Genomic DNA, 26,878 nt, shown 5'->3' on the forward strand with positions numbered 1-26,878 from the left:
AATCACACCTACACTTGTAAGATAAATCCATATTCCAAACATCTTAATATTTTCCTACAAAATGACCATATTTAGCCAAATCCAAGATGAGGATTTTCTCTTAGTTCTTTCCTGTTTAATATAGGGGGGAGGGTCTTGAGTTTGAGTCCTCTTTGTTTTTGGTATAACCTGCATTTAACTGCTATCTTTCAAAGCATCATAATTTCAGAGTCAACTTCTATTTGGGTATTTTGGGGTATTATGAACCATTTTTTGGAACGATGGTATATAAATCGAATAAATCAATCAAATAATGAAAAATATTAATAAATATGGTATTTGCATGTATAATGAGTTTTTTTGAGGGCAGGGGAGGGGAGCAGAGCAGAGCATGGCTGCCTATGCTAGAACAACCAATGTCCTCTAAGAAAATCCAGCCTCATACTCAGTTTTAGTGCAAATTGGTCCTCATGCATATATATTACTATACTTGACAGAAAAAAGGAACGCACAGCCTACAGTTCAATAGCTGTGGAGAGCACATTGGAATTCATTTAAATGTAGACCTAGTCCCCAAAGTTTATGAATTATTACTTTGAGTAGACTCCTTACCTTGATGTGAAGAGAATTAGCCTTATACACTGAGCCTTTATGGGAAGTTTTATTGTCCAAAGCAAATATGACCTGTTAGGATTTACAGACTTTATTAGCAGCAATAACCATTTTACAACCAACATCAGTAAATCAGGGTTTATTGAGAACTCCACCATTTTAATCTGTGGAAAGCCATTAAAACGTTGCCTTTTTTTATTGGACATCATTCCTAACTTTTATGAAAGATAGATTTCCCATTTAGCTGGTAAATGTAAAGTACTATAGTTCAAAATAATGAATTGATCTGAAAATTGCCAGGTGGGTTCACCATCCATAAGGGTTAACTCCGGGAATGGTTTAGCGTTTGGAAAAGCCTTTCTCAACAATGCAGAATCAACATGTGCACAAATATCCAAGAAAGGGACAGACAGTTTCCTCCAGAGCATTCAATCCTCTGCCTAATAACATCTCTGTTATTTTATCTTCTCCTGTCTCCATGATTAAGTACCTAAGATCTTTAAGCTCAAATGAGAGTTCCACCATGATTGCATATCTTTCGTATACCAGGCCCATAGGATAATTGCATAGATATACAGCAGTTGTTGGCTTCTCCACAGTTGGAAAAGTCTCTGATTTTAGAAACTTCCCACAGCCTGAATTTGAATATTTTCAGCTAGTGTTCCATGCACTGGGAGCAACTTTAATGGTTGGGATTTTTCAGAACTGGCTTTTCAGTAAGGCGGGATTCATATAGCAGCAGTGGGAAAAGTCCAATGACAATTATATGTTAATTGCTCCGACTGTAAAGTAGGCTTGCTCAACTTTGGCCCCTCCAGCTGTTTCTGCACTACAACTCCCATAAACCCCCAGCAACAGTGGCCAATAGCCAGGGATTATGGGAGTTTCAGGCCAACATCTGCAGGAGGACCAAATTTGATCAGGCCTGCTGTAAAGCAATGTAACCAATCACTCAAAGGAAGGAATTCGAAACGTACTGCAATGTAGCCCTACACGTAGAAGACACCTTCCACTCAAAGAATCAGTTTTCCTCCTAGAATGTTGTGGGAAAATCATGAAATTGAACGGAACAAAATTCATTTGTCTGTAAAGAGCTTGCACAAAATCTTACACAAGGGGAAACATGAAAACAATATAACTTACTTTGTGAGGGCAGCTCCTCATTAGGTTTTCACTTTAAATATTCTTTATTGCCAATAAAAATATACAAATCATTACCCGGCCAAGCATACAGGAAATAAGGAGCAAGTACATCATCATTAAATTTCATATCCCTATAATTTACAAATAAAACCTATCCTTGTATGAATTTTTTTGAATGTGCCTTCAGTGCGGCAGACTCTGCTATCTCTTGCTTTAGCAGTAGACTTACCCATCTGCACACCTTATTTGAAGGCAGTATTTCACAAAGGCTGAATTCAGATGTAACAGGAAACCGGAGGCGCCTTAACCTCCGGTTTCCTCACTCGCATGTCCGAATTTAGGGAAATTGAGTTTGTGGCAGAAAGGGTCTGGTGAACAGGGAGTTGCCCTCCCCGAACTCCAATCTGAACCTTCAGTCAGAGTAGAGTTTTGCCGCTGCAAACTCAATTTCTGTAGCACCAGCATAACATCCGAATGCTGGCACCGCAGTTTCAGCCTCATGGAACCAGAGCTGAGGGAGAAAGCTCCGCCCTCACTGGCCCGATTGGCTGTGCAGGCTGCCAAGAAGGAAACCTGCACAGCCAGCTCCCCCGCCTCTCCGCAGTCTCGCTGACTGCAGAGAGGCAGATCTCCCAGTCATATGAATGTGAACGGGAGAGCGGTGGGCACAGGACTGCAGGTCCATCGGATCCAAAGTTCCGCATTACGTCTGAAGGTGGCCCAAGCCATTCTGGGCTCACAGGAACCTTTCAGTTCTGTACTTTATTTCTCACGGCATATTATCTGGAAATGTTTGTGTCGCTGGGTGACATTCTGTGCAGCAGAACACCAGTGCGAGGGACCTGTCGGGGCTCCGGCACAACCTGTAAGGCAGCAAAGATGTGGTGTGACGGGGCTGCTGTGGCAGTTCTGCAGAGCAACTTGCATTGGAAACAAAGGAAGAAGCACTGCAATACTTCCCAGAGCTGTTTTAAGTCATTCTGCAGCTATCACACAGCAATTATTGGATAAGGGGAGGGAGATAAATGTCCCTGGGCTGCTGGAGACCACCACGGCACCCCCTCCCTCTCCCCTGCATGCCTCCTTACCTTCTCCTGCACCCAGCTGGTGAACAAAGTGCTCAGCTGGGAGTGAGAAGCACAACCCCCCCCCATTGCTGCCCACATTTACAGGGGGCATTCCCTAAAGGGAATATTATACAGCAGATAGTGCTCATATGTAACTCACCCATCCAAATGCAAACCAGGGCAGACCCTCCTAAGCAAAGGGGACAATTCATGCTCACAACCCCCAGATGAGATCTGCTCCCCAGAGTTATGCAGAACTGTATCTGTTTTTTCTCCTTGGTGTGTCACAATTATCCTATTGTGATTCTCCCTATAGGGTGCCAGCATGGTGTAGTCGTTAGATTGCTGGACTAGCACCGGGGAGACCCGAGTTCAAATCTCCATTCAGCCATGATACTTCTCTCTCAGCCTAACCTACTTCACAGGGTTGTTGTGAGTATGTAGTACACCACTCTGGGCTCCTTGGAGGAAGAGTGGGATATAAAATGTAAAAATAAATAAATAAATAAATAAATAAATAAATAAATAAATAATACCAGTGTTCCATCTAAGGCGTGCGTATAATCACATTTTTTTAAATGTCCACTCAGTCAATTTTAGATCCCACTCAAGTTGAATCAGGAAGGCCCCACTCTGAATGCCGGTGCACGCACACTGCCTTGATACTGCCACCCAGAACAAAACTCATCCTGCACACAGATGAAAAAAAAAAAATCAAAGAGAACACTGCCTATTACACATTCTTGAGTGGCCCATGGTTATCCATATCATTGCTTTGCAGCCTTTCACATCTACAAATTTGCAGTCAAATCTTCCACCATACACACAAGACCTAATTCTGCAAGACAGATTAGGGAGGTTGTCCACACTGACAGTCAAAACCAATGAACAGCTGCACCCAGTTGATATAACTTAATTACAAATGTGCAGGATATTAAATTACCATTTTAGCTAAGGCTATATTGCTGCATAATGGTGCAGTAGGGAAATGACTTGATTAACAAGCCAGAAGTTGCCAGTTCAAATCCCCGCTGGTATGTTTCCCAGACTATGGAAACACCTATATCTGGCAGCAGCGATATAGGAAGATGCTGAAAGGCATCATCTCATACTGTGTGGAAGGTGGTAATGGTACCACCACCACCCAAAGACAACCACATGGCTCTGTGATCGCCAGGAGTCAACACTGACTCAACGGCACACTTTACCTTTACATTGATAAATATACCTTACTTGGGCATGAATACAACTGGAATCCATTGGACTTACTCCAGGAATATTTATAGTTGGAAAGATTCTAATATGAAAGACAGATTTTGCACCCCTCAGAACAACTTTGTCTTCCCCTACTGGCTGTCGAACATATAATGTACCGGCAGCTCAGACATTACACTGCTACTCAAGCAGATGGTCACAGAAGGAAAATGGAAGCCTTGCTACAGTGGACCAGTTCAGACAATACTGTAGGACCAATACAGACAATACCAGTTCAGACAGTCCCAACATCCTTCTGGTACATTCCTTAATCACATGTGGAGGAGTGAGAAGCACATCCAAGCCATTGTTCTACATGCAACCCAACTGCCAGTATGGTTTGGGGTAGGATAATCCAAATTGGCCATTATTTTGTTATAACTGTGTCTCTTTAGGTGTTCTCTCAATTTCTTTCGGGAATACATTCAACTCATTCATCATTCAGACCAAAGCAGGGGGTTGCATGGTTTTGTGGAGTTAATAAGCAGAAGTAATTCTTCTCCTCCAGTCTGGGCACCCATCTTCCTTCCACACCATTTCAGGGGTGCTAAATGCTAGCAATCTGTAGTGCTTCACTCTGCAGCTAGTAACAGTTCAAAGGAGGCTGCAGCTCCAAGATGCTCTCCCTGCCTCTCTCCAAGATGCAATCCCCAACAAGGGAATGGTAAAGAATTATGTTGGGAAATATAGGCAACCCCCCCCCACTTCAAAGCTCTTAATTCTTAGAGGGACTGAGAAGGGAGGGAGGGAATAGGTGAGGGAGGGAAGGGCAGACCGAAATATTGGGGTGCCTGAGGTGTCTGCTGCCTTGCCCCATGATCCTGATGGGGGCTGGCCCACTTTCAAAACCAACCTTGCAAAGCTTTGAAAGTGGTGCAGGGAGAAGGGAACATTACCAGCAGCCTCCTTTTCTCTCCTCGTGCTTCTTGTGAGTTTTGCAAGGAGTGTGAGGAGAGGCACTCCTTGCAAAGCTTGGAGTCAGATGAGTCCCCAAAAGCAGCTAAGTTGGATGTGATGGCGAGGGGATCTTGCCACCCTGTTGGCATCCCAATAAACTGCTGCCTGAGTCAACTGCCTCACCTCACTTCACCTCATCAAGGAAGTCACTAAATACCATGAATCTCACTGAGTGTTCTTGGGCCAGTCACTGTGGCCTGTCAGACGCAACAGAGAGCCATTGAAGCTTCATACCAAGCTTCCAAAAAACAAGCAGATAATTTCCTCCCCAGACAGCAGTGCAGTTTGTTTTGCTGCTGGGTCGTTTCTTTGGCCCCTCCATCCACCATTCACCCAATCCGCAGCTGTTTCTCAGCTGCTCTGTGAGGAGCCCCTTGCCACAAGCCGAGAAAAGGGTCTGGAGGTCAGTTCCAATGTGACGTGAAGGCAAATTCAGTCACGCTTAAAACAAACAAGGCAGCTACACATCTTGTAGCTCGGTTTGCTTGGCCAGATTGGACTGTGGTTGAATGAGAGAGGCATATTTGGATGGGAAAATAAACAGAAAATGCTGTAATAAACAGCAAGTGCGCTAATCGTCTGGTGGCTACCAAGTCACAGGCCTTCTCTGTTGCCACCCCGAGACTCTGGAATGCACTCACTGCTGAAATAAGAGCCTCCCCATCCCTGACAACTTTCAAGACCCAAGCATTTAACCCAAGCTTCTTCTTTTTTTTGGTAAATTGTTTTAAGGTTTTAATTTCTGTTTTAATTTGTTTGTTAAGCCATTCAGAGACAGAAGTTTGTGGCACTGAACAAATTTAATTAATCAATTAATCAACTATTTAACTATTTAATCAATCAATCAATCAATCAATCAATCAATCAAAGAAGTTTCTGCATTGTGTCTGAATTGGATTGTTGGGAGGATAAAATGAAGGAGCAAACTACATATTACAGCCTGAATTTCTTGGAGGAAGACTTGCTTGGACACCACTGATTAAATTTCTACCCATGTATTGGCACCATTCCCTTCTGTCCAGAAGGTTCTGTGTTTTTTGTTTTTTTGTAACAAAGGAAATACCCAGAAAACATATTCACCAGAGGCAAATGTTGTTGTAGCATTAGATTGTTAGCTGCCCATTCAGAGCCTGTTTGTCCCAAAGGTAGGATATACGTACTTATGACCAATATGACAAATATTTATAGACCGTTTTTCAACAAAAGTTCCCAAAGCAGTTTACAGCAATATAAACAAACAAACAAACAAACAAATGGCTCCATGTCCCCAAAAGGCTCACAATATAAGAAAGGAACATAAGATAAGCACCAGCACCAGCCACTGGAGGGATGCTGTGCTGGGGATGGATAGGACCAATTGCTCTCCCCCTGCTCAATAAAGTGAATCACCACTTTAAAAAGCGGCCTATTAAAAAAAAAAAAAAAAAAAAGACAAATCACAGAGTGAGATGAGCATACACAACATGAGCAAACCACCTTCCAAACCACCTTCCAGTCTAATAATACTACTAATAATATTAATAATACTATTTTATTTATTTTATTTATTTATTAAAACATTTTTATATCGCCCAAAATTTACGTCTCTGGGTGGTTTACAACAGAATAAAAACAAAGTAAAACATTCGTTAAGACAAAAATGGCGGGGGGGGGGGAGAGAGACACACATTACAAGAATTAAAAAAATTTAAAATAATATTTTAAAACAGCATTAAAACTATTAAAACAACATTAATTAAAAACTTGGGTGAAGAGATGTGTTTTTAAAGACTATAATAATAATACTAATAATACTAATAATAAAAATAACAAAATACAAAGATCTACAAACTGAAATTGAAAGGCTGTGGCAGAAGAAGACCAAAATAATCCCAGTAATAATTGGCGCCCTAGGTGCGATTCCAAAAGACCTTGAAGAGCACCTCAACACCATTGGGGCCACAGAAATCACCATCAGCCAATTACAAAAAGCAGCTTTACTGGGAACAGCCTATATTTTGCGACAATATCTATAATAATAACAACAATATTTATAATAAAATTTAGTCATCCCAGGTCCTTGGGAAGGACTCGATGTCTGGATAAAAGAAACCAATCAATAACATCTGTCTGACTGTGTAAACAAGAAATAATAATAAATACTACAATGCTATCTTTATTTTTTCTTTTGTTATCCTAGACCCTTGGAAAGGGCCCGATAATTAAAGTACCAAATCCAGTCAATAACATTTGGTAGACTATGTGTAAATAGAATAATAATAATAATAATAATAATAATAATAATAATAATAATAGTCTATTATTCTATTACTTTATTATTGATTATGAACAATAACACACAATAGTCTGTCTCCAGGCAGAGATGCACATTTTCCTCCTCTTTTCCTATCTAATCTACTTTTTCATATTCCCAGCTAACCAACACTCTGGGTTTGGGTTTTTGTCCCCGTTTGCCTCATTACTCAGTCCATAAACCACTTTCCAATGTCATGTGCTCAGCAGGCTCTCTGATTAAAGAACAAAATGTGCTGCATGTTCTTTACAGTTTATTTCTTCTCCTGCTTCTTCTGTCCTCCCAATTAATAGATACCATAGTGATTTCGACGAAGATCAGGCACAACAAACCTCCAGTCTCTACGCACTCCTCTCACTTTATCACAGCATCTAAATAGCAGCAGCACAGATGCAGCTCGAGCATTCTGAAGAGTAAATATATCACAACACAGATGGAGTTGTTGGCCCAGAACGTTTGCTGGGAGCTGCTAGCTAGAACCACCAGCCCATCATAAGACAAGCACCGCTGTTTCTCCAGCTGTGCTTATAGATGGAGAAGCAGAAATTTGATTTCTCCCTTGAATTCTTTTGGACATCTCTATCTAAATTTTAAAAAACAAAAACAAAAAATAGAAAAACAACTTGGGCCGGACAGATCAATGTTATATCTCTCTCCTTCTATATGATCCTGTTAAGGATATTACCATCACCGTCGCAAAATTTTGTATTATTGCATGTACCATCAGAAACATTTACTGTGAACCACCCCGAGATGCAGGTTTAAGTCAGTGTGTGTTAAGTAAACAAACCAATAAACAAACTGGTGATTAGACCACTGCCCATCACCGTATAGAGCTAGTACGTGGGGTGGAGTTGTGCACCAGGCCCGTGAGGCAGACATGGGGGCCACCATCTTGGCTCCCAAGCACATGTCTCAGGCCATCCAATTGGAGAAGGGGAGAGGCTGCATCATCATTTCATCAAGGATGAGAACGGCTGTCTAGTCTTTGTGCGGTTCAGCGGGAAATATTTATTGTGAACCACCCAGAGACATAAGTTTAAGGCAGTGTGTGTTAAATAAACGAACCAATAAACAAACATGGTGATTAGACCGCTCCCCGTCACTGTATATGGCTAGTACGGGGGCGGAGTTGTGCACCTGGCCCTTGAGGCAGACATGAGGGCCGCCATCTTGGCTCCCACAGCACATGTCTTGGGCCATCCAATGGGAGCAGGGGAGCGGCTGCATCCTCATTTCATCGAGGATGAGAACAGCTGGCTAGTCTTTGTGCAGTTCAGCGGTCAAGTTTGGGGCTCTGAGAGGTCTGGGCAGGGGTGGTGACACAGCTTTCCGTGGGCTGTGGTCGAAGATTGCCAGCATGTGACTGAGCAACAGAGGACATTGGCTGTAGGACTGGGCAGCAGGGACGGCTTCATTGGCTCAAGCTATGGGGTGATTCAGCAGATTCTCCTCATTGCAGGGGAGACTGCTGCTCTCATTCTGGGCTTTTTGCTCATACAATTTGGTGGTTCTTTCTTTACTTTCCTCATTACTTTCACTTCCCCCCACCTTTAGTCATCTTATAAGCGTACTTCATAATTATTTTATTACTATTGTTATATTGTTATAATTGGTTTGGCTGCTCATTCTCTCTCATTGTGGTGGCTTTCCTTCTTTATTTGAATGTTGACTTTAAATCTTCTTTTTGTGTTGGTGGTAAGCATTTATTAGTTATAATTGGGTTCATTCCATTGAGTATAATAAATTGTGTGAAATCATTAATTTAATTGTATAAATAAATAGAACACTGATAATTAATTTATAAGGAATAAGGGGCTTCGTGGTATGTTGATAAATTTAAAGCACTATCTACCTATCTATCCATCATATTTGCGTGTGTGCGTGCGTTTGTGCGTATGTATGAAAATATATAAAGTCAAATGAAATATTAAAAAGTGAGAGAGAGAGAGAGAGAGAGAGTTAGGCATTTCACTTTACAGTTCTTGCAGAATAATATTTTGTTTATTGCTCACCACGTTCCAGGCTTAGAAAATAATATTGCAGATGTATTGTCTCGGATGCAAGAGGAACATTTTCGGACTCTTGCACTGATGGCAAAGGAAACCTCCAAAATCTTTCTAGTTGAGCTATGGAACCTTGGGAGGTAGAAATTGAACAAGCTATCAGCTTCTCTTTGGTTCCTAATACCAGGAAAGGTTATGCTGCAGCCATTCAATGGGAGCAGGGGAGCTCATACACTAAACTAAAAAGAAGGTTCTAATATCATTCACTGGGCTTGCATAAGCATTGTAATGGTATATCTTCACCTACCAGCTGCTGTACTAAGAGGCAACTCTGATATTTATCTCTACGAAGGTAAACTGTGGCACATGGTTGCTGTGGATAGGAACACTCATGGCCACTCACCAGACAGCCATAAATTTAGGTAACCGAAGGAGATTATTTTTGATCTACTGTACATATTTTGGTGTATTGGGCACCAAAAATAACCTGAAGGAGGCTAAGAATAACCTGTTCTTAGCAATGCAGAACTTTGGAAGTGTCTGTCTAGAATTAGTTGTAGAGATTGGAGAGAGGGATGTACACAAATTGCAATTCACAGCACATCCCCGGAAGAGAGGAGAACTGGTCTTGTGGTAGCAAGCATGACTCATCCCCTTAGCTAAGCAGGGTCTGCCCTGGCTGCATATGAATGGGAGACTTGATGTGTGAGCCCTGGTAAGATCTTCCCCTCAGGGGATGGAGCCACTCTGGTAAGAGCAGAAGGTTCCAAGTTCCCTCCCTGGCTTCTTCAAGATAGGGCTGAGAGGGCTTCTCCTGCCTGCAACCTTGGAGAAGCTGCTGCTAGTCTGTGTAGACAATACTGAGCTCAATGGACCAATGGTCCAACTCAGTATACAACAGCTTCCTATGTGCCCTTTAGAACAGAGGATAGCAGGTGCATACCTGCTCCTCCACTGCTTGCTGCCACTTCCTGTATTGTCAATGCTAACCCCCAGCTATCAGCGTGCGCCGGCGGTGCGCTCTCCAACTGCTCCCTCACAATGCTGGCATGCACATGGTCTCCATGCATGCTCAGCAGCTATTTGCATGGTCAACAACAAATGTCTGCCATGCATGCACAGAGACCATGTGCATGCCAGCAGCATGCAAGGGCAGCTGGGGAGAGGGCCAGCAGTACACAATGATAGCTGGGGGCTAGTGTTGGCGATACAGGAAGTGGCAGTGAGTGGCGGAGGAGCAGGAATACACCTGCTCTCCTCCTTCTTAAAGGTGCCGGGGATGTGCTGTGAACCACAATTCGTGTGCATCCCTAACTGGGGAATCCTTTTCCACCCTTCATACCAAATGGGATATGATGGATCATTGCATTTGGCATCAAGAAGGAATTTCCCCCATAGGTCAGATTTGTCTCTTGCTGGGGTGTGTGGCTTGGCTCCCATGTGTGACTTATCGAGAACTCAAGCACCTTGATGCAATACTTTCACATGTAGTCCAGTAACGGAAAGGCATACTGGAGGTCTTTGTTAACCACCGACATGGGTTCTAGTGTCTGCGGATGGATATTAGGGACTCAGTTTCATTATCTGTGGTATGATGTCATCTTTTCACCCAAGCTTTCTCAGCTTCCTAAATTTGTGTGTGTGTGTGGGGTGGGGGGTGGGTTAATCTCTGGTTTATTTTTAAATTTTTAAATTGTTTTAGTTTTTTTGTATATGTTTTTAATTGATTTTATACAATTGTTAACTGCCCAGAGATGAGTTTGGGGTGGTGTACACAGTTGATAAATAAATAAATACACAAATAAATGAATAAATAAGTAAATAATAGGCAAATTCTGCCTACCAGTAGTTCCTGGGACACTGGAAATGACTTCCAGAGTCATTTTTGGTGTCATTTCCAGTCTGGAGGCAGTGTGGCTCTTTTAAAAAAAAGGACTTTTATGCTTTGGGGGGCTTTTTATGCCCTTACACTTCTTGTGTATTCTAAACGTACTCTAACCTTTATTATCCTTATGTATTTACCATATGTAATCACCCCTTATACTTTATGCTGGTCTATGACCATAATAAAGATTGAATGATTGATTGATTTTAAAAATATTCGACAATTTTTCATGAATAACCAGAAGATGGGGAGGGGCACTGCTGAAGACCTAGAGAGCAAGAAGCAGTGCTTTTCTCCTCTGATTTCTCTCTTCCCCCAGCTCCCCCCCTTTTTTGGGGGGGGCAGTCTTTTGTGTGTGTCAGGAACCTAACCCCTGGAATCCCATAGGGGCTTTCTTTATACACGGTTTCCATATTTGTGCCTATAGGTGAGCACAGAACTCCAACAAACAAAGAGATTCTCCTGTAAGTATATATGAGAAGTTGCCTGCTCTATCTTATGCTCATCTTGGACCGTAATAAAGATGATTGATGAAAGAAGCTGCCTTATACTAAGTCAGACCCTTGGTCCATCCAGCCCAGCATTGGTAGCAGCCATTATTTTCTCTGTGCAAAGTTGTACAAAGGGCGATGGTAGCAGCCCTTAAGATGCAAAACAAAGAAGAGTTAGCAGCCCTATCTCCCTCCACACCAGGCGTCCAAGTCCTTTGAGTGGCATAGCTGCACATCACAGCATACAATGGATCTGCTAGTTAGTTAACCCCATTGATCTGTATTTCCCAAACCAAACTTGAGCTTCTAGGACATTTACAAAAACATCCAAGCGCAATTAGACGGGAGCAGGAAGAAATATTGTTTGAATGAATGCCAACCATTTAGCTAAGATGCGGTGTTATGCCCCATTATTTATTTGAAGGTGTGCAGGTGTTTCTATGCCCAGGAGCAAAGAGAATCTTCAGATAAGCAATTGCAACATAAGTAATTATTAGAAAAATTGACCATCCTCAGCAATGATCTGTCAGGATTCTGAAGCAGGAACACTGAACAACTATCAAGGATGCCTAGAAATGTGTGATCAGAAAGGATGAAAACCAGAGTGCAAAATCCAGACACACAGTTTAATTCAGCTGCACTTTTGGCCGCAAACAACTACTGGTTTCTCAGTGTTTTAATTACACGGAGGACTAGACAACTCATATCATTTTTTTCCCCATCTCCCGTACATTTATTACCTTTCCTTTTCTAATCTGGACCACATACCTCCCCACACAGTAAATGTTTCCTAGAATATACCACTGCAGGCAACAAGTAGGGGGTTACATGTCTGGATGCATTTGCCGCTTGCCTGGTTAGTCTAGAGATGTTACTGGAGTAATGTGGAACCATACCATGCAATACTGGCTCCCATGCTGCAACAGTAGTATATGAACTGGGCCTAACTCCAGCTCCTGGAACCTGGCCAAGGGGCAGCAGCACAGACAGTATTGGAACTGGCTTACATCTGTAAGCAATGTGATGTCAAAGGAAGGGACTTGGATGTGAGTGTAGCTCCTTTGAGGAACACATACCCCAATGGGAGGAAAGTTTGTGAGCTTAAAGAGAACAATGTGAGTTTAAAAGATGAATTCATTTTGAAAACAACCATGCCACCATACATTGATAATCACAACGGGTTCATGAGCTCTTGAATGCTGCTAGATCCAGGAACATCTAAGCCTTGGCTTAGCAAACAATCTTCATGACATCACATGAGAGAGTACATTTTGTATGGCAGTCCTGACCTTCCATGATTAGACAAATCTTGCATTGAGTTTCACTCCTGTATTTGGCTTCATGAAAGACTGAGCCATAAAATTCAAGACACATTACAAGGCACTGGCAGTATAAAAATCAGTTCCACTCAGAAAGCTTAAATTCAGTCACTCTTGCACTACTTACGTCAATGTCTGATAACATTTCATGTGTAAGAGAAACAGGGATGTGCAGAACTTGTTCTATTCAAAACTGGTTCAAATGGAACTGGCCCTGATTTGATCAGATCAGACTCAAACCGGACTCAAACCGAATTGGACCCCCCCCCAAAGTGGTGCCAGTCCAAGTTTCAGCTGAACCGGCCCTGGTTCTAAGAAACTGGTTCAGAACCGGTTCACCGGTTCGGGGGCATGCCTGAAAGGGGAATCCAGTGAGGATTCCCCTCTACAAGTGGGGGGGGGGGGGTGCCTACCAAAAAAAGAATCCTGATGGGATGGGCAAGAGGGCACATGCAGTCTGAGGAGGGTGGTGGTGGCTCAAACCCGAACCAAACTACCAGAATCGGTTCGTGCACACTCCTAAAGAGAAAGAAAAGAAGCATTCCTAAGGCAAGTGCCTTTTCTGGTCTAGGTTGATTTTACATTCTCATTACAACCCAATTAAACCTAATGTGTGCACGAGTCCAAAGATGGGGCAAGCAACTTTTTGAGAAACACCAAATGCATCATCTCTCACCTCAGCTGCAGGAACTCCCTCTGGTGGCCGACAGTGTAGTACTATCATCCCTTCGATAGGAACCTCCTTCCCCTGGGGATCTTGCTCAAAGTTTTTCCGTAAATCTGTAAATAAAAATATGTAGTTCATATTGCAAAGAGTTCTAAAAGGATGGTCAGCAGCAAGGACAATGAAGAGGACCTCCAAGACCAACAAATACATGGTGGCATGAATTTTTTTAGGCAAGAGCCTGCTTCAGATTCAGAAAGTGGTCTGTGTAGATGATGTGGATTTTTGTGTATATTCATTCTCTCTCTCTCTCTCTCTCTCTCTCTCTCTCTCTCGCACACACACACACACACACACACACACACACACACACTCACTCATCCCAGTGGGAAGAAAGCTTGTGAACGTAAAGATAACAATGTGAGTTGAGAATATTAACTCATTCTGAAAACAATTGCATACATTGATCATCAGCTGAAGTAAATGAGAGTCGATCACAAAGGGTTCACCAGCTTTTCAATGCTGCTAGATCCAGGAACATCTAAACCTTTATTAGCAATTAATTTTCATGACTTCATGAGAAAGTACTTGATGTGTGCCAATCCTGAACTGAATTCAGACCACAGGATGTGTCAAATCTTTCAGTACCTACAGTAACCGTTAAAAGCCAGGCTCCACATGATGTCTCTGAGCCTCAGGGGAGCATCCTCTCCCCGACAGGCGCCAGCATCCACTTTCTATCTAGATTAAAATTAGCCAAGTTTGTCTGTGACATTTGATGTGGCCATTCTCTTATTTATTCTCCCCTACATGCTTAGAATACAAATAGGACAAATATTTGTATATTCATATTCAAATATGCAGAGATCTGAATCTCAAACTCAAGATTTGAAGTTAGTTGAAGAGCTCAGCATATTTGAGGCAAGTAGGCTAAAACAAAGCGAGATTTGATTATTCAGATATCGTAGCCAGTCTCAGTTATTTTAATCAAGATAAGGAAGGGGCCGCTTGTGTGGGGATGGGAGGGAGACCTTGTGCCCAAGGCACAGAAACGTCACGTGGAGCCTGGCTGTAACCAAGATTCTGTGTGACGCGGTCACTTCTGGCCCTCTAGGACCACATGGGTTTTAAACCCTTCGTATCCACAGATATTGAAAAAGGGTGTCAATGAGACACCCCGTAGATATGCAGAACCACGAATGATAAGATTCTCCTGTACTACAACATTCTGTTGTGGGTCAACACTTGTTTTACATAATGTTATAGAAGGGTTCCTTATCAAAACCTTGCCAAAAGGAATACAAATACCTATGAAACATGGGTAGAGTATGTTTGTGTGTGGTTTGCAGGTGCACCTTAAGTGGCGCAGTGGGGAAATGCTTGACTAACAAGCAGAAGGTTGCTGGTTCGAATCCCTGCTGGCACTATATTGGGCAGCAGAGATATAGGAAGATGCTGAAAGGCATCATCTCAGACTGCACGGGAGGAGGCCATGGTCAACCCCTCCTGTATTCTACCAAAGGAAACCACAGGGCTCTGTGGTCACCAGGAGTCGAAATCGACTCGATGGCACACTTTATCTTTATGTGTAGTTTTTGAGGCTTAGCAGCCTGTGCCCATGTGGCAGGAGAACACAGACAGACAGCTCGATCTGCCTGTTCCACTTCCATGTTAAGAAGGAAATCTCATTACTCAGAAAAGAGTCAATAAACATTCAATCCTGTGCAGCGCTGCAATACCAGGAATTACCAGCTTCTTCAATGTAATGGCAGTTAAGGCAATGAGATAAATATAATTTACACATTCCAAACAAACCAGCCAATGAGAAATCACAGTCATTTATAAAATCATGAGCCGGGTGTATTGCCTTATTAGTTTACCCAACTGTTAAATTTAAAGTGCCCTTGTCAGACAGGCATTGTTGAAAAATGGGGAAGAAAAGCAGTATCTCAATGCACACAAGTAATTATGCAGAGAACAGTCCATCTGGAAAGTACAATTCTAATGTCTGAGGATACTTGTCTGAAAGGGTATACATTGACTGTGCTGGAATGGGATTCTCCTCTTATCTTTTCCTTTAAGGCGTAGTTCCACATTACCTTAATGGAGTAAACATTACCGTTCTGCAGGACCAGCATTTATTTTTAATGTGCATCTAACATGGCAAGAAGAAGACAAATCTATTGAAAGCCACAGCTTTGTAAGTGTCAAATATCACCATATGAGAATGCCTTCAAATAACAAGGTTGCTAATCTCAGCTGGCTGAAATCCCTGGGTATTGAAGGAACAAACTCTGAACCAATGTCTGTAATTTTTTTCCAAAATTCCTGGAGAACAGGTTAGGTGCCAGAGCACTGGATCGGAGCAAATGCTATCCCTGTCTTCAAAAAGCAGGAAAAAGAAGAAAAAGCCAGGAAACTACAGCTCTGTCAGCTCGATGCTGATACCTGGCAAGATCCTAGAACAGATTATTAAGCGGCCTGTCTGTGAGCCCTTAGAAATGAATCTGGTTATTAGAAGGAGCCAGGATGGATTTGTCAAGAACAAGTCAGGTCACAGTAACCTCATCTCCTTTTTTGGCAGAGTTAGTCATTTATTAGATCATGGAAATACAATGGACATAGTGTATCTGGATTTCTGCAAACCATTGGACAAAAGCACCCCAGTCTCCTGATTCAGAAACAAGCACAATCATTCATAGAACATTCATCTCTTCAGACCAACATTGCAATAAGAATTAAGAGTGGAGCCAGGAGGGTGAATATACTCCAGGGCCAGGACTTCTGACCCGCTTGTAGTGGTATAATGTGTTCAGTTGTGTTCTACTGAATGACTGAAGAGGGCGCCATCTGTTGGATATCTTTACCAAATACTCCTTGAAACTAAGGAGGGAAAGCTTTTCCTTCAGTTATGAAATGTTTTAGCTCCACAAAATAGTGGCCTAATTCAAGATATGAGTTAAATTAATTAGTTGTAATTTTAATTAAAATGTAAAGTACTGATATGAAAATTAGAAATATAAAAAGGTCATCTTTTGGGAAGTCATAGAAGAACATCCACATGACGCAACGTTAACTTATTGAACTGAATGTATTTAATTCACTTGAATGGATGGAATGGTCTGCCATGGAATGTGTTGTTGACCAGTGGCTTAGATAAATTAATGGAGTTTATCCATTAATGGATATTACCTAGGATAGCTAAACATTTCAAAGACAGTGGCTGACAACCTGACTTCTTAGTTTATAAAGGAGGGCTGGTAGTACCATGCTCTTCCTACTTGAGGGCACTTCACATTGCTGCCCCTCGTGGCAGCCTGCTACATTACAGGAGACCCCTGGGCAGGTCCTACTCTTTGAGACCGCTCCTTTAGCAGAAAGTATACTAGGCTTCCTGGCTGAGACAGGCCTTACTAGAAATATGCACGAATCGTATTTTGCGATTCAGTTCGAGCTCAAATCAAATAGCAAAATACTCAAATCGATCTGTCGAAGCAGCGGCCATTGCCAGCTGTTTTGACGAATCAACTCAACTCAATATGAGCGATTCAGCTGTAAGGGACAATGGGGAACTTGAATCACCCCATTGTTTCCAATGGGTAGGTCCTAGGGACACCAAAGTGGGTTGGGTGTAGGGAATGATAGGTGCTACCTGCCAACCAGCCCCCAAAGAATGCAGGTGTTTGTTTGTTTTTAAAATTGTGAACCTTTTCCCCAAACCTCCATAGTACCCCAGCAGTGGCGGGGGGGGGGACTTAAGTAAGACCAGCCACTCCACCATGTCAGCATCCATGTGTGCACAATGGGGTGTCTCCACACCCACCATGGAGAACATCTCTCACTCTGGACGATGGTTGGTGGCATGAGGAACCACCCAGCAACTGCTGCTGGCCAGACATGGTGATGCATTGCCCAAAACAGGATTGGCTCTATCTCCTGGCCTGCCACCGGCTCATGCAGGTAATGTAGCACACACTGCTCAGTACTGCAGCAGGGTTCGGTGGGCTCCACCGGTACTCCTGCCAAGGTGCCAGGGAACCCATCCATGAACCACCAGGTGGAATGTGGAGGTGGAACCGCCAGTTTATTGGACCCTGCCAGGGACACCACACTCCTGGACAAGGAAGTGGTGGTGCTAGGGGTGGACTGTACACTAGCAGTAGGCACTCCAGATCTCTCCTCCTGGTTGCACCGCAGCCTCTTCTCCTCTGCTTGCCTAACCTCTGCAACCAGGAGGTCCCAAGTGGGCAGCTGGGCAGGGATGACCACTTTGCCCTTCATCCTTGGGGCACATAGGCAGGACAAAACATGTGCTACCGATGCACCCAAGGATATACTGAACCGACCCACCACCTCAGCCGAACTGCCAAGGCGATTGCTTCCCCAGTGGTCAGTGTGGTCTGGAGTTTACCCATCATCTTCTCAAGGAGAAGAGTATCAGGCAAAGCCTGACTCAGCAAAACCAGAATCTGCTCAGCTGCCATCGTTAGGCTGGCAGCATTGTCGGTGACCATGGGAATATAAATGTAAAAATAAATAAATATAGTTATATGCTGATTTTCAACAACAATTCCCAAAGTGGTTTACATAGGAAAATATAAAAAATGAAGAAAGAAAGGAAGGAAGGAAGGAAGGAAGGAAGGAAGGAAGGAAGGAAGGAAGAAAGAAAGAAAGAAAGAAAGCATCCCTGTCCCCAAAGGACTCACAATCTACAAAGAAAAATAAGGCAGATACCTGCAACAGCCACTGGAGGGATTCTGTGCTGGAGTTGGATAGGGCCAGTTGCTCTTCCTCTGCTAAATAAATAAAATCACCACTTTAAAAGGTTCCTCTTTGCTCAGTTAGCAGGGGTACTCATGTAGCACCCCAGTTATTAAAGCCATTGGAAGCTAGATACAAGCAAGAAGGTGGGACTCAAGATGGGGGCAGGGGCTTAAAGCCACAGCACTCAGTTAAAGCCACTGGGGGCTGCAGGTACAAATGAAAAAAAGGAGAGCGTCAACACAGCACCCCAATAAATTAAAACCACTGGGGGATGGCTACAAGCAATAATAAGAAAAGAAAGGCTAAAGCCATTGGGGCTGGTACAATAAAAAATAAATAAATAAAAGCGGTTGTTGGCACTGCAAATTAAAAGGAGTGGGGAGAATAGATAAGCTCAGCAGGCTCTCTCTCTCTCTCTCTCTCTCTCTCTCTCTCTCTCTCTCCACTCACTGGGCCAGACAGGCAGGCCCAGGCCACCACCATGTATGTCTATGTTCTCAGTGCAGTTGTAGTCTCTGTCTGATCCTTCTCTCTGCAGGCACAAATGTCTCTCTGCCTCCAAGCAGGCCCTCAAATACATTTTGGAAATCACTCCTTTGACCTCCCCCCTTCCTGCTCCCTCCCCACAGCCAATTGAGGTACAGTAGCCCATGACAACACTTGATTTGAATGATAACAAGCCAACCAAGAAGAAAGGAGATCTCAAGCCAATCAGAAGCCAGTGCCAGAAAACCAATCAGCAAGGGGAAAATCAGCTCTCTCGAACGCTGCTCACCACTTGAATTGATTCGAGCTCGAATCAGGGCTGATTCAACTCGAACTTCAATCAGGCCTTTTATTCTAGGGGCAATTCAACTGGATTTCAAATCACTTAAATTACCCCAAATCAAGCTTGAATCAATTCGACTCAAATCAATTTGTACATCACTAGTTCTTACCTCAGTATCAAGGTCCTCTTGTGCTGTTGTGTTGCTTTGTTCGGTGTGATCCTTGACTTCCTCTTTACTTCTGTTTGACTCTCTAGTTCCTGACTATTACTCCTCAGCTTGACCTTTGGTGTGTTCCTGGCTCCCGGCTTTGGTCTGAACCTCTGGCTCCTGATGACTACTTGATTTGACTTTCAACAAGTCCATGCTTTGCTACTGTCTTGACCTCTGGCTCCTCATTGTTGATCTGGCTTCACTTCTGGTGTGTTACCAGCTTTCTGTTCCTGTCTCAGCCTCCTGACTTCTGCCTACCTGGTGTGTCCTCTGGTTTCCTGGGACTGTTTCCTAGAGGCAGGACATATTCCTGCCTGTGTTTGTGTGTGTACGCACATGTGTATCCCTGAAAACATTTGCACCATTTGAGTGTCCCCATGCCCCAAACAGAGACTCTTCGAGGGGTGCAAAATTGTTTCTTCACTTTGTCACAACTATTTCCCCCCGATGCTTGAGAGTAGGGACAGAGCTAGTGACGTCCTGCCACAGTCCCACAATTTGCCTCCACCCTGCTCCTGCCACATATGTGCTGCCACTCCTTTTTCTTTGGAGCCAGCTGATGGGCTGGTCAGAAGCTGGAAGGGCCCTGGTTCCTTTCTGCTTCTCATCAGCCTGCCAGCCAGTTGCCAAGCAACTGTGGCAGCAGTGCAGGTGAATGCTGGGGTGGCGGCCAAAGCTAATATGACAAATATTGATATACTGCTTTTCAACAAAAGGTCCCAAACCTTTTCCGTTTTGGCAAGTGGACTCGTGATTGAGAAGATGGATCAATGTGAGGGTGGCATGGGGATGAGTGATGCAGAGGGGGCGGGACTTCCTCCCACTTCACCCTGTCGTTCATGGGTATGGCTGGCCTTCAGATATTAAGGTTAGCAGGCTGGCCTTGGGAACAGCCTACACAGGTCATGTAAAGGTAAAAGGGAGACATAACAGAGAGCTCTCTAATTGTCAACCCAAAACCTAACCAAACTTCAACCAAAAACCACAACCAAACAAAACTTCAACCAAAAGCCTTTGTAGTTCTCTTTAGTTTGAATTCTGGACTCATGTTCAGGCAGAGGAAAAACAAAACAAGCCAAAAGAGGAATATTAAGGCTTTACGAATGACCGGATAAGACCAGTAGCACTTCTGAGCCTTGGGGAAAAGGTCCCCAAAGAGCCTCAAAGCTTCTCTGACCAAGCTCTGGCAAAGCTGCTATGTATTTTTGCACAAGTGCCCCTAAAAAGTCACCCTTTGTCTATTCAGAAGCCGAATGAAGGATCAGTATTGTTCAAAAGACAAATATTGAGTATGGTTCTGAGAGAATCCAGGTCCAAATCCCAGTTCATTGAGTGACCTTTTTGTGAGTTCTTATTTCTGATGGGTTTGTTGTCAGGGTCAATATATGAGAAAGCACCTTCTAGAAAGTGGATTATGTTATTGTAGAGGTTGCGCTAAATAACACATCACCTTCCACCTACCCTTCAGCAAAATGTATTTATTGAGAAGGCAAGAACGAGTGAGAAGTGCAGGGCCAGGAGAGGCAGTCACGCAGTCATCCCTATCTCCTGAAAAACGTAGCAGACATACCCTTTTAAACGCTTCTGCCACATCTGCAAGCCCTTATCACAAGCCACATTTCAGTAGGTTTTCAATTTCCTGCTCCCACCTCCCACTTTTGCCTTATTGTGACATCTGCAGGTCTTATTCTGAGAAAAACTACGCTGTGAAATACACCTCAGAGCAAGCCAGAGGAAACCAAAATACTAATATTTAAGTAAATAAAAATAACAAAACCCACAACCTCATTGTTGCTGTGGGAAGAGCAAGACACTCTGGGAGGAGCATCTAGGTTCCAAGTTCCTTCCCTGGCATCTCCAAGATAGGGCTGGGAGAGATTCTTGCCGGCAACACCCCTGCTAACTTGGCAGAGACATCTTTTTAACGTGGTGATTCTCTTTTTTTAGCAGGGGGAGAGTAACTGGCCCTATCCACCCCCAGCACAGTACCTGCAGTGTCTGTTGCTGCTGTCTATCCTATGTTTCTTTTTAGATTGTGAGCCCTTTGGGGACAGGGATCAATCTTATTTATATATTATTTCTCTGTGTAAACCACCCTGAGCCATTTTTTGGAAGGGCGGTATAGAAATCGAACAAACAAACAAATCTTGAAGAAGCCACTGCCAGTCTTTGTAGACAATACTGAGTGAGATGGCTCTATGGTCTGACTCAGTATATGGCAGCTTCCTATGTTGCACATAATAACATAGTTACCTATTTATTCAAGAAGATAGAAAGAAAACCTGTACTTCTCTTTAACCTCACACTCTTGAATAGCTCAGCCATAAACTTGTTTTGAAATGATGCATTGATCTTTTCCCTTGAGAATCAGTTAGGAAAGGTCTGATATAACAAATACAACCCAGTAAAGGTAAAGTGTGCCGTCGAGTCGGTGTTGACTCATGCAAGCCACTTTTATTTTTATCCCCTGTATGGATACATTTATTTGTGCAGCTTTACCCCAACTTTTACTTGCAAAATGCACAAAGCAGCTTACCACAAGAACATGAGAACAATGAAATAACACGGCAATTTAAAAAAAAATCCATGCACAACGTTCAACAAAATAAAGAAATCAGGAGCAGTTGACACTTTACACAACAGGTGAAACACTCTTCCAGAATAGGAACAAACCAATTCACATAGAAGACGATCAATTCATCATTTCAAGGCAAGATTACAGCTGTGATATTCTGAAGGGCGCATTTAAAGTGAAGTTGGAAATGGGGCCATAGCTCACTGATAGAACAACAGCTTTGCTAAAAGTCTCAGGTACAACCCAGGTACAATTCCTGTCATCTCCAGGTAGGGCTGCCAGTCAGTGTAAGTCAGGGCTGCTCAACTTTGACCCTCCTGCAGATGTTGGCCTACAACCCCCATAATCACTAGCTATTGGCCACTGTGGCTGGGGATCATGGGAGTTGTGGTCCAAAAACAGATGGGGAGGGGGAGCTGAATTGATCAAGCCTGGCGTAGGTAATACTGAGATAGATGGACCAACTGAAGGACTTGGTATAAGACAGTTTTCTATGTACCTAACAGTGTTCCCTCTCATTATTTTTTCCATCTGTGCACACAATGTATTTTTTTCTGGGTGGCAGTATCAAAGAAGTGCATGCACATATGCATTCAGAATGGGGCCATTCTGATTCAATCTGAGCAGGCTCTAAAATCTAAAAGGATCTAGAACCCCTGTAACTTGGCAAAGAGGCACCTTTTAACATGGTTATTTTCTTTATTTAGGAGGGGGGGGAGTAATTGGCCCTCTCCACCCCCAGCACAGTAACTCCAGTGACTGTTGCTGGTGTCTATCTGATGTTGCTTTTTAGATTGTGAGCCCTTTGGGGACAGGGATCTATCTTATTTATTTATTATTTATCTGTGTAAAACCGCCCTGAGCCATTTTTGGAAGGATGGTATAGAAATCGAATTAATAATAATAATAATAATAATAATAATAATAATAATAAATTGCCCGAACACCAGAGGCACAAAAGACCAGCTGCTGATTGACAAAATGGTTTTAGAAAACTGCAAGAGAAGAAAAACAAATCTAAGTGTTGCATGGACTGACTACAAGAAAGCCTTTGATTCATTGCTTCACACATGGATACTAAAATGTTTAGAAACAACTGGTGTCAGTAAAAACATTCAGATATTTATTTTAAAAAGCAATGAGCATGTGGAGTAAACAGTTAACAATCAATGGCGAGACACTTGGACAGGTTAGCATTAGAAGAGGCATTTCCCAAGGGGACTCACTATCCCCTCTGTTGTTTGTAATCACCATGACCCCACTTTCACAAATACTAAACAAAACAGGCCTCAGATACCAAACATCTAAAACATCAAGTCAAATCAACCATCTGCTGTACATGGACGATCTGAAGTTGTATGGAAAGTCCCAGTCAGAAATCGAATCGCTGCTTCTACAGCAAGCTGCAATCACTTACAGGCAATTCGGACTGAAGCCTTCCTGCTCTTTGACGTCCCAAGGTGGCTCCATGCAACGCACTGACACCAGTAGTCCTCCGGGCCATGAAAATCCTCCACTTGCTGCCTTGTCACATTGATGTATGCCTCCCGAACCTTCAAGCCTGAATGGGAAAGATACAGGAAAATTAGCTGATATAGAATATCTTACTCAGGCATAATGCTAAGGTTAGCCAAACCTTTTCTTTTTAATTAAACCATTCCATTTGTAATCAAGGCAAAGCTTTAATTACTCTGACAATAATATATGGCGGCTAATTAAATCCTAACAGCCAAGTAGGTCAGAATGCAGAAGTTGAAAACATTACCCTGCCAAGATGGGATTCAGAACCATGCGATATCTGCCTTTAACATCTTCTGTGGGCGCTTTCACTCTTCACAATGTCTGTCTGCTGGCTGTTTTGTTTTTAAAAATGGAGGGGGGGGCAGCAAGGCAGACATCCAGTAAGTTGTGGCTGCAGTCCTTAGCGCACTTTCTTGTCAAAATCAATGGGACTTGTTCCCGAGGAAGTGGGCACAATTTGCTTTATGGCAGGACCTTGTTAATCACGGGTCCAGCACCTGCGGATTCGCATATCCACGGCCAGGAAACTGGCACCCGACCTCGGGATACATGAGGAAAACACAGCAAAAAAGGGTTGAATTCATGGATCCGTGGATCGGGATCCAGCCAGAATTGATAATGGGGGTCATTTCTGGCCACTGTTTTATGTTCCAGAGAGTTTGGGAGCCATTTTATGGCATATTTTCACAAAGAAAAGTGCCAAAAATTGTTATTTTTCACAATAAAAACCCAGATTGAAGCACTTTTGTGGGGAGGCATTGCTGAAACACAGGGGGCCCATGGAGCATGGTATAGCACTTTTTTGCTGTTTTTAGGGTCATTTCCAGCAATTTTGTAAGCATCCAGGAACCTTACCCCTGAATTTCCAATGCCTTGGTATTCATGGTTGCAGTATTTGCAGCACTAGCTGAGAACGGAACCCCAGTGAATACTGAGTTCCTCCTGTATTTGTTTTGGCCACTGACCATAAGAAAGAATGACAACAGAATAAAATAACAAAATCTATCAGACAGTAGACAATCTAGAAATACATACCCATATATATATAATTATTGTTATTGGTATTTCTGTTGCTCACCACCTAGAGTCTTTGGAGGAGGCAGTACATAAGAAGTTTCAATCAATCAATCAATCAATCAATAAGTGGCAGATGCACAAGCCTCAGACTATATTCCTACTCCTTCTGCAAGAAATGGGTTTCAGCCTTGTACCCCACAAATCTTTAGGGCTGCCTTTTCTTTAAGTGAGGCACAGGCTAAATTCTACTTCTTAATTCAAATTATTGGAAAGTATTGTTGAAAAGTGGACCAGCTCATTCTGCTAGATGGAAGCAAAGCACTTTGGAAGGTGACGACGACAACAACAACAACAACAACAACAACAACAACATGTATATACCGCTTTTCAGTAAAGGTTTCCAGAGTGGTTTACATAGAGAAATAAGTAATTAAACGGCTCCCTGTCCCCAAAGGGCTCACAATCTAAAAAAAAGAAAAATAAGATAGTCACCAGCAATAGTCACTGGAGGTACTGTGCTGGTGGTAGATAGGGCCAGTTACTCTCCCCCTGCTCAATAAAGAGAATCACCATGTTTAATCAAAGGTGCCTCTTTGCCCAGTTGGCAGGGAGTCAAGCTTTGCAAAGATCCTCTTTCTGAAAACTAATTTAGCCCCATACAGCCTCTCTTCAGTCTATCAAGATATAAGTCATCTATAAGGCTGGCAGAAATGTTGGCATTTGATCAAAGCCTGGGCAATTTTGAAAATTAATTAAGATAAACTGTCCTCTAGACAACATTTACAAAGGAGGAAATATCAAGCTCCACATTTACCAATGAGGGCCTGAGAGATATGCAGATGAGACTTATCAAGGACCCAGGTTCCTGGGTGCGGGTTGTTTGGCAAATATCAACATGGCGGACTTGTCAACAGAATTCTATTTTCCAGCATTGCACTCCAGCACTGCACAATCCCTGCAAAGCTTCTTGCAAGCTTTTCAAGGAGGAGTGTGAGGAGAGGAGCCCCTTGTAAACCCTGCAATATTCAGACCTAACTCTAAGAGCTGGTCTGATGGCAGGGGCAAGGGGAGTCTTGCCACCTCAATCATCTGCCAATTAGCTGCCGCCATGCCTACCTGTCCCAATCAATGGTCCAGTGCACCCACAAACTAAATCTTGGCTGTCTGGAAGGATTATATAACTGTTTCTAATAACAAGGAAGGCTCTGCCTGAATACATTCCACTGATTCAAGAAAAGGGAAAAGTCATTATGACCAGGTTTTTCTTGAGTGCCCCCAGGTCAGTAGTGTGATCAAAAAAGGACTAAGAGATGCCACTCCAACACTCATGGCCCTGGAGCATGCACAGAGAGCTCCAAAACAGACAGGACATTGGAGCACTGAGACTGGAATGCAGTTCCCCCCCTCCTAGGAGCATAAGAAGCTGCCATATACCAAGTCAGACCATTCGTCTATCTAGCTCAGTCTTGTCTTCGCAGACTGGCAGCGGCTTCTCCAAGGTTGCAGGCAGGAATCTCTCTCAACCCTGTCTTGGAGATGCTGCCAGGGAAGGAACTTGGCGCCTATATGCTCTTCCCAGAGTGGCCCCATGCCCTAAGGGGAATATCTTACAGTGCTCACACTTCTAGTCTCCCTTTCATATGCAACCAGGGTGGACCCTGCTTAGCTAAGGGGACAAGTCATGCTTGCTACCACAAGACCTGCTCTCCTCTCCAATGAACACTCAGATAATCAAAGGAATCAAGGGCATCAGTGTCTCTGTTCCCCCTCCAGATTGTCTCCTTTGGGAGCAGGGTGGTAGCTACAATTGAACAGATCAAAGAACCCGGGGGGCCCAGCTCCTGAGGGCCCCCCAGCCCCACCCTTCCCCAATTTCTTCATTATCTCCCTCACTCCAAGGAGCCACTGGGGAGAGGAGTGAATAATGGGCCACCTCTCCCCTAGCTATACCCCTGCTTGGGAGGACAGCTATTCAACCATTTGTTTTAAAAGGAATGTCTAAGATAACACCTTTAGGAGTTCTTTCTCCACACAAAAAAACCCACAATAAAAAAATAAAATAAAAGCTCATCAAGAGCAAGGTCAGAATTCTAGAACACAGAAAGTGCTCGGCCCAGCCACCCAAAAGGAGATTAAAAACCCTCTTAGGTTTAGCTCTTCATTCAGCATTTGTGGCAGATTTTGAGTCAATGTTAATCCAGCCTTCAGCCTTCGGTTAGCTTGTCCGTTATTGCCTTGCTGTCCCCAAGGGTTGAGGATGTCCACCTCTCACTAACCTGACCATCCACTGGAAGCCCAAAGAGAAAAGCTCCTTCTGTGGATGAGTCCTAGAGAATCTAAGATACTGTGCG

At 43.2% G+C, this 26,878-nt stretch overlaps 1 protein-coding gene across 6 annotated transcripts in view; it reads right to left on the reverse strand.

The window, feature by feature from the left end:
- Positions 1–26,878, reverse strand: part of UNC5D (unc-5 netrin receptor D) — a 420,790-nt gene that overhangs the window by 192,335 nt on the left and 201,577 nt on the right. For all 6 annotated transcript variants that reach the window (XM_053269389.1, XM_053269395.1, XM_053269393.1 and 3 more), the window contains 2 exons: positions 23,407–23,550; positions 13,683–13,786 (listed from right to left, as the gene is read on the reverse strand). In XM_053269389.1, coding sequence (XP_053125364.1) covers positions 13,683–13,786; positions 23,407–23,550 — 248 coding nt within the window. The remainder of the gene's footprint in view (positions 1–13,682; positions 13,787–23,406; positions 23,551–26,878) is intronic.

Source organism: Hemicordylus capensis, chromosome 8 (genome assembly GCF_027244095.1).
Source record: "Hemicordylus capensis ecotype Gifberg chromosome 8, rHemCap1.1.pri, whole genome shotgun sequence".
Taxonomy (NCBI): domain Eukaryota; kingdom Metazoa; phylum Chordata; class Lepidosauria; order Squamata; family Cordylidae; genus Hemicordylus; species Hemicordylus capensis.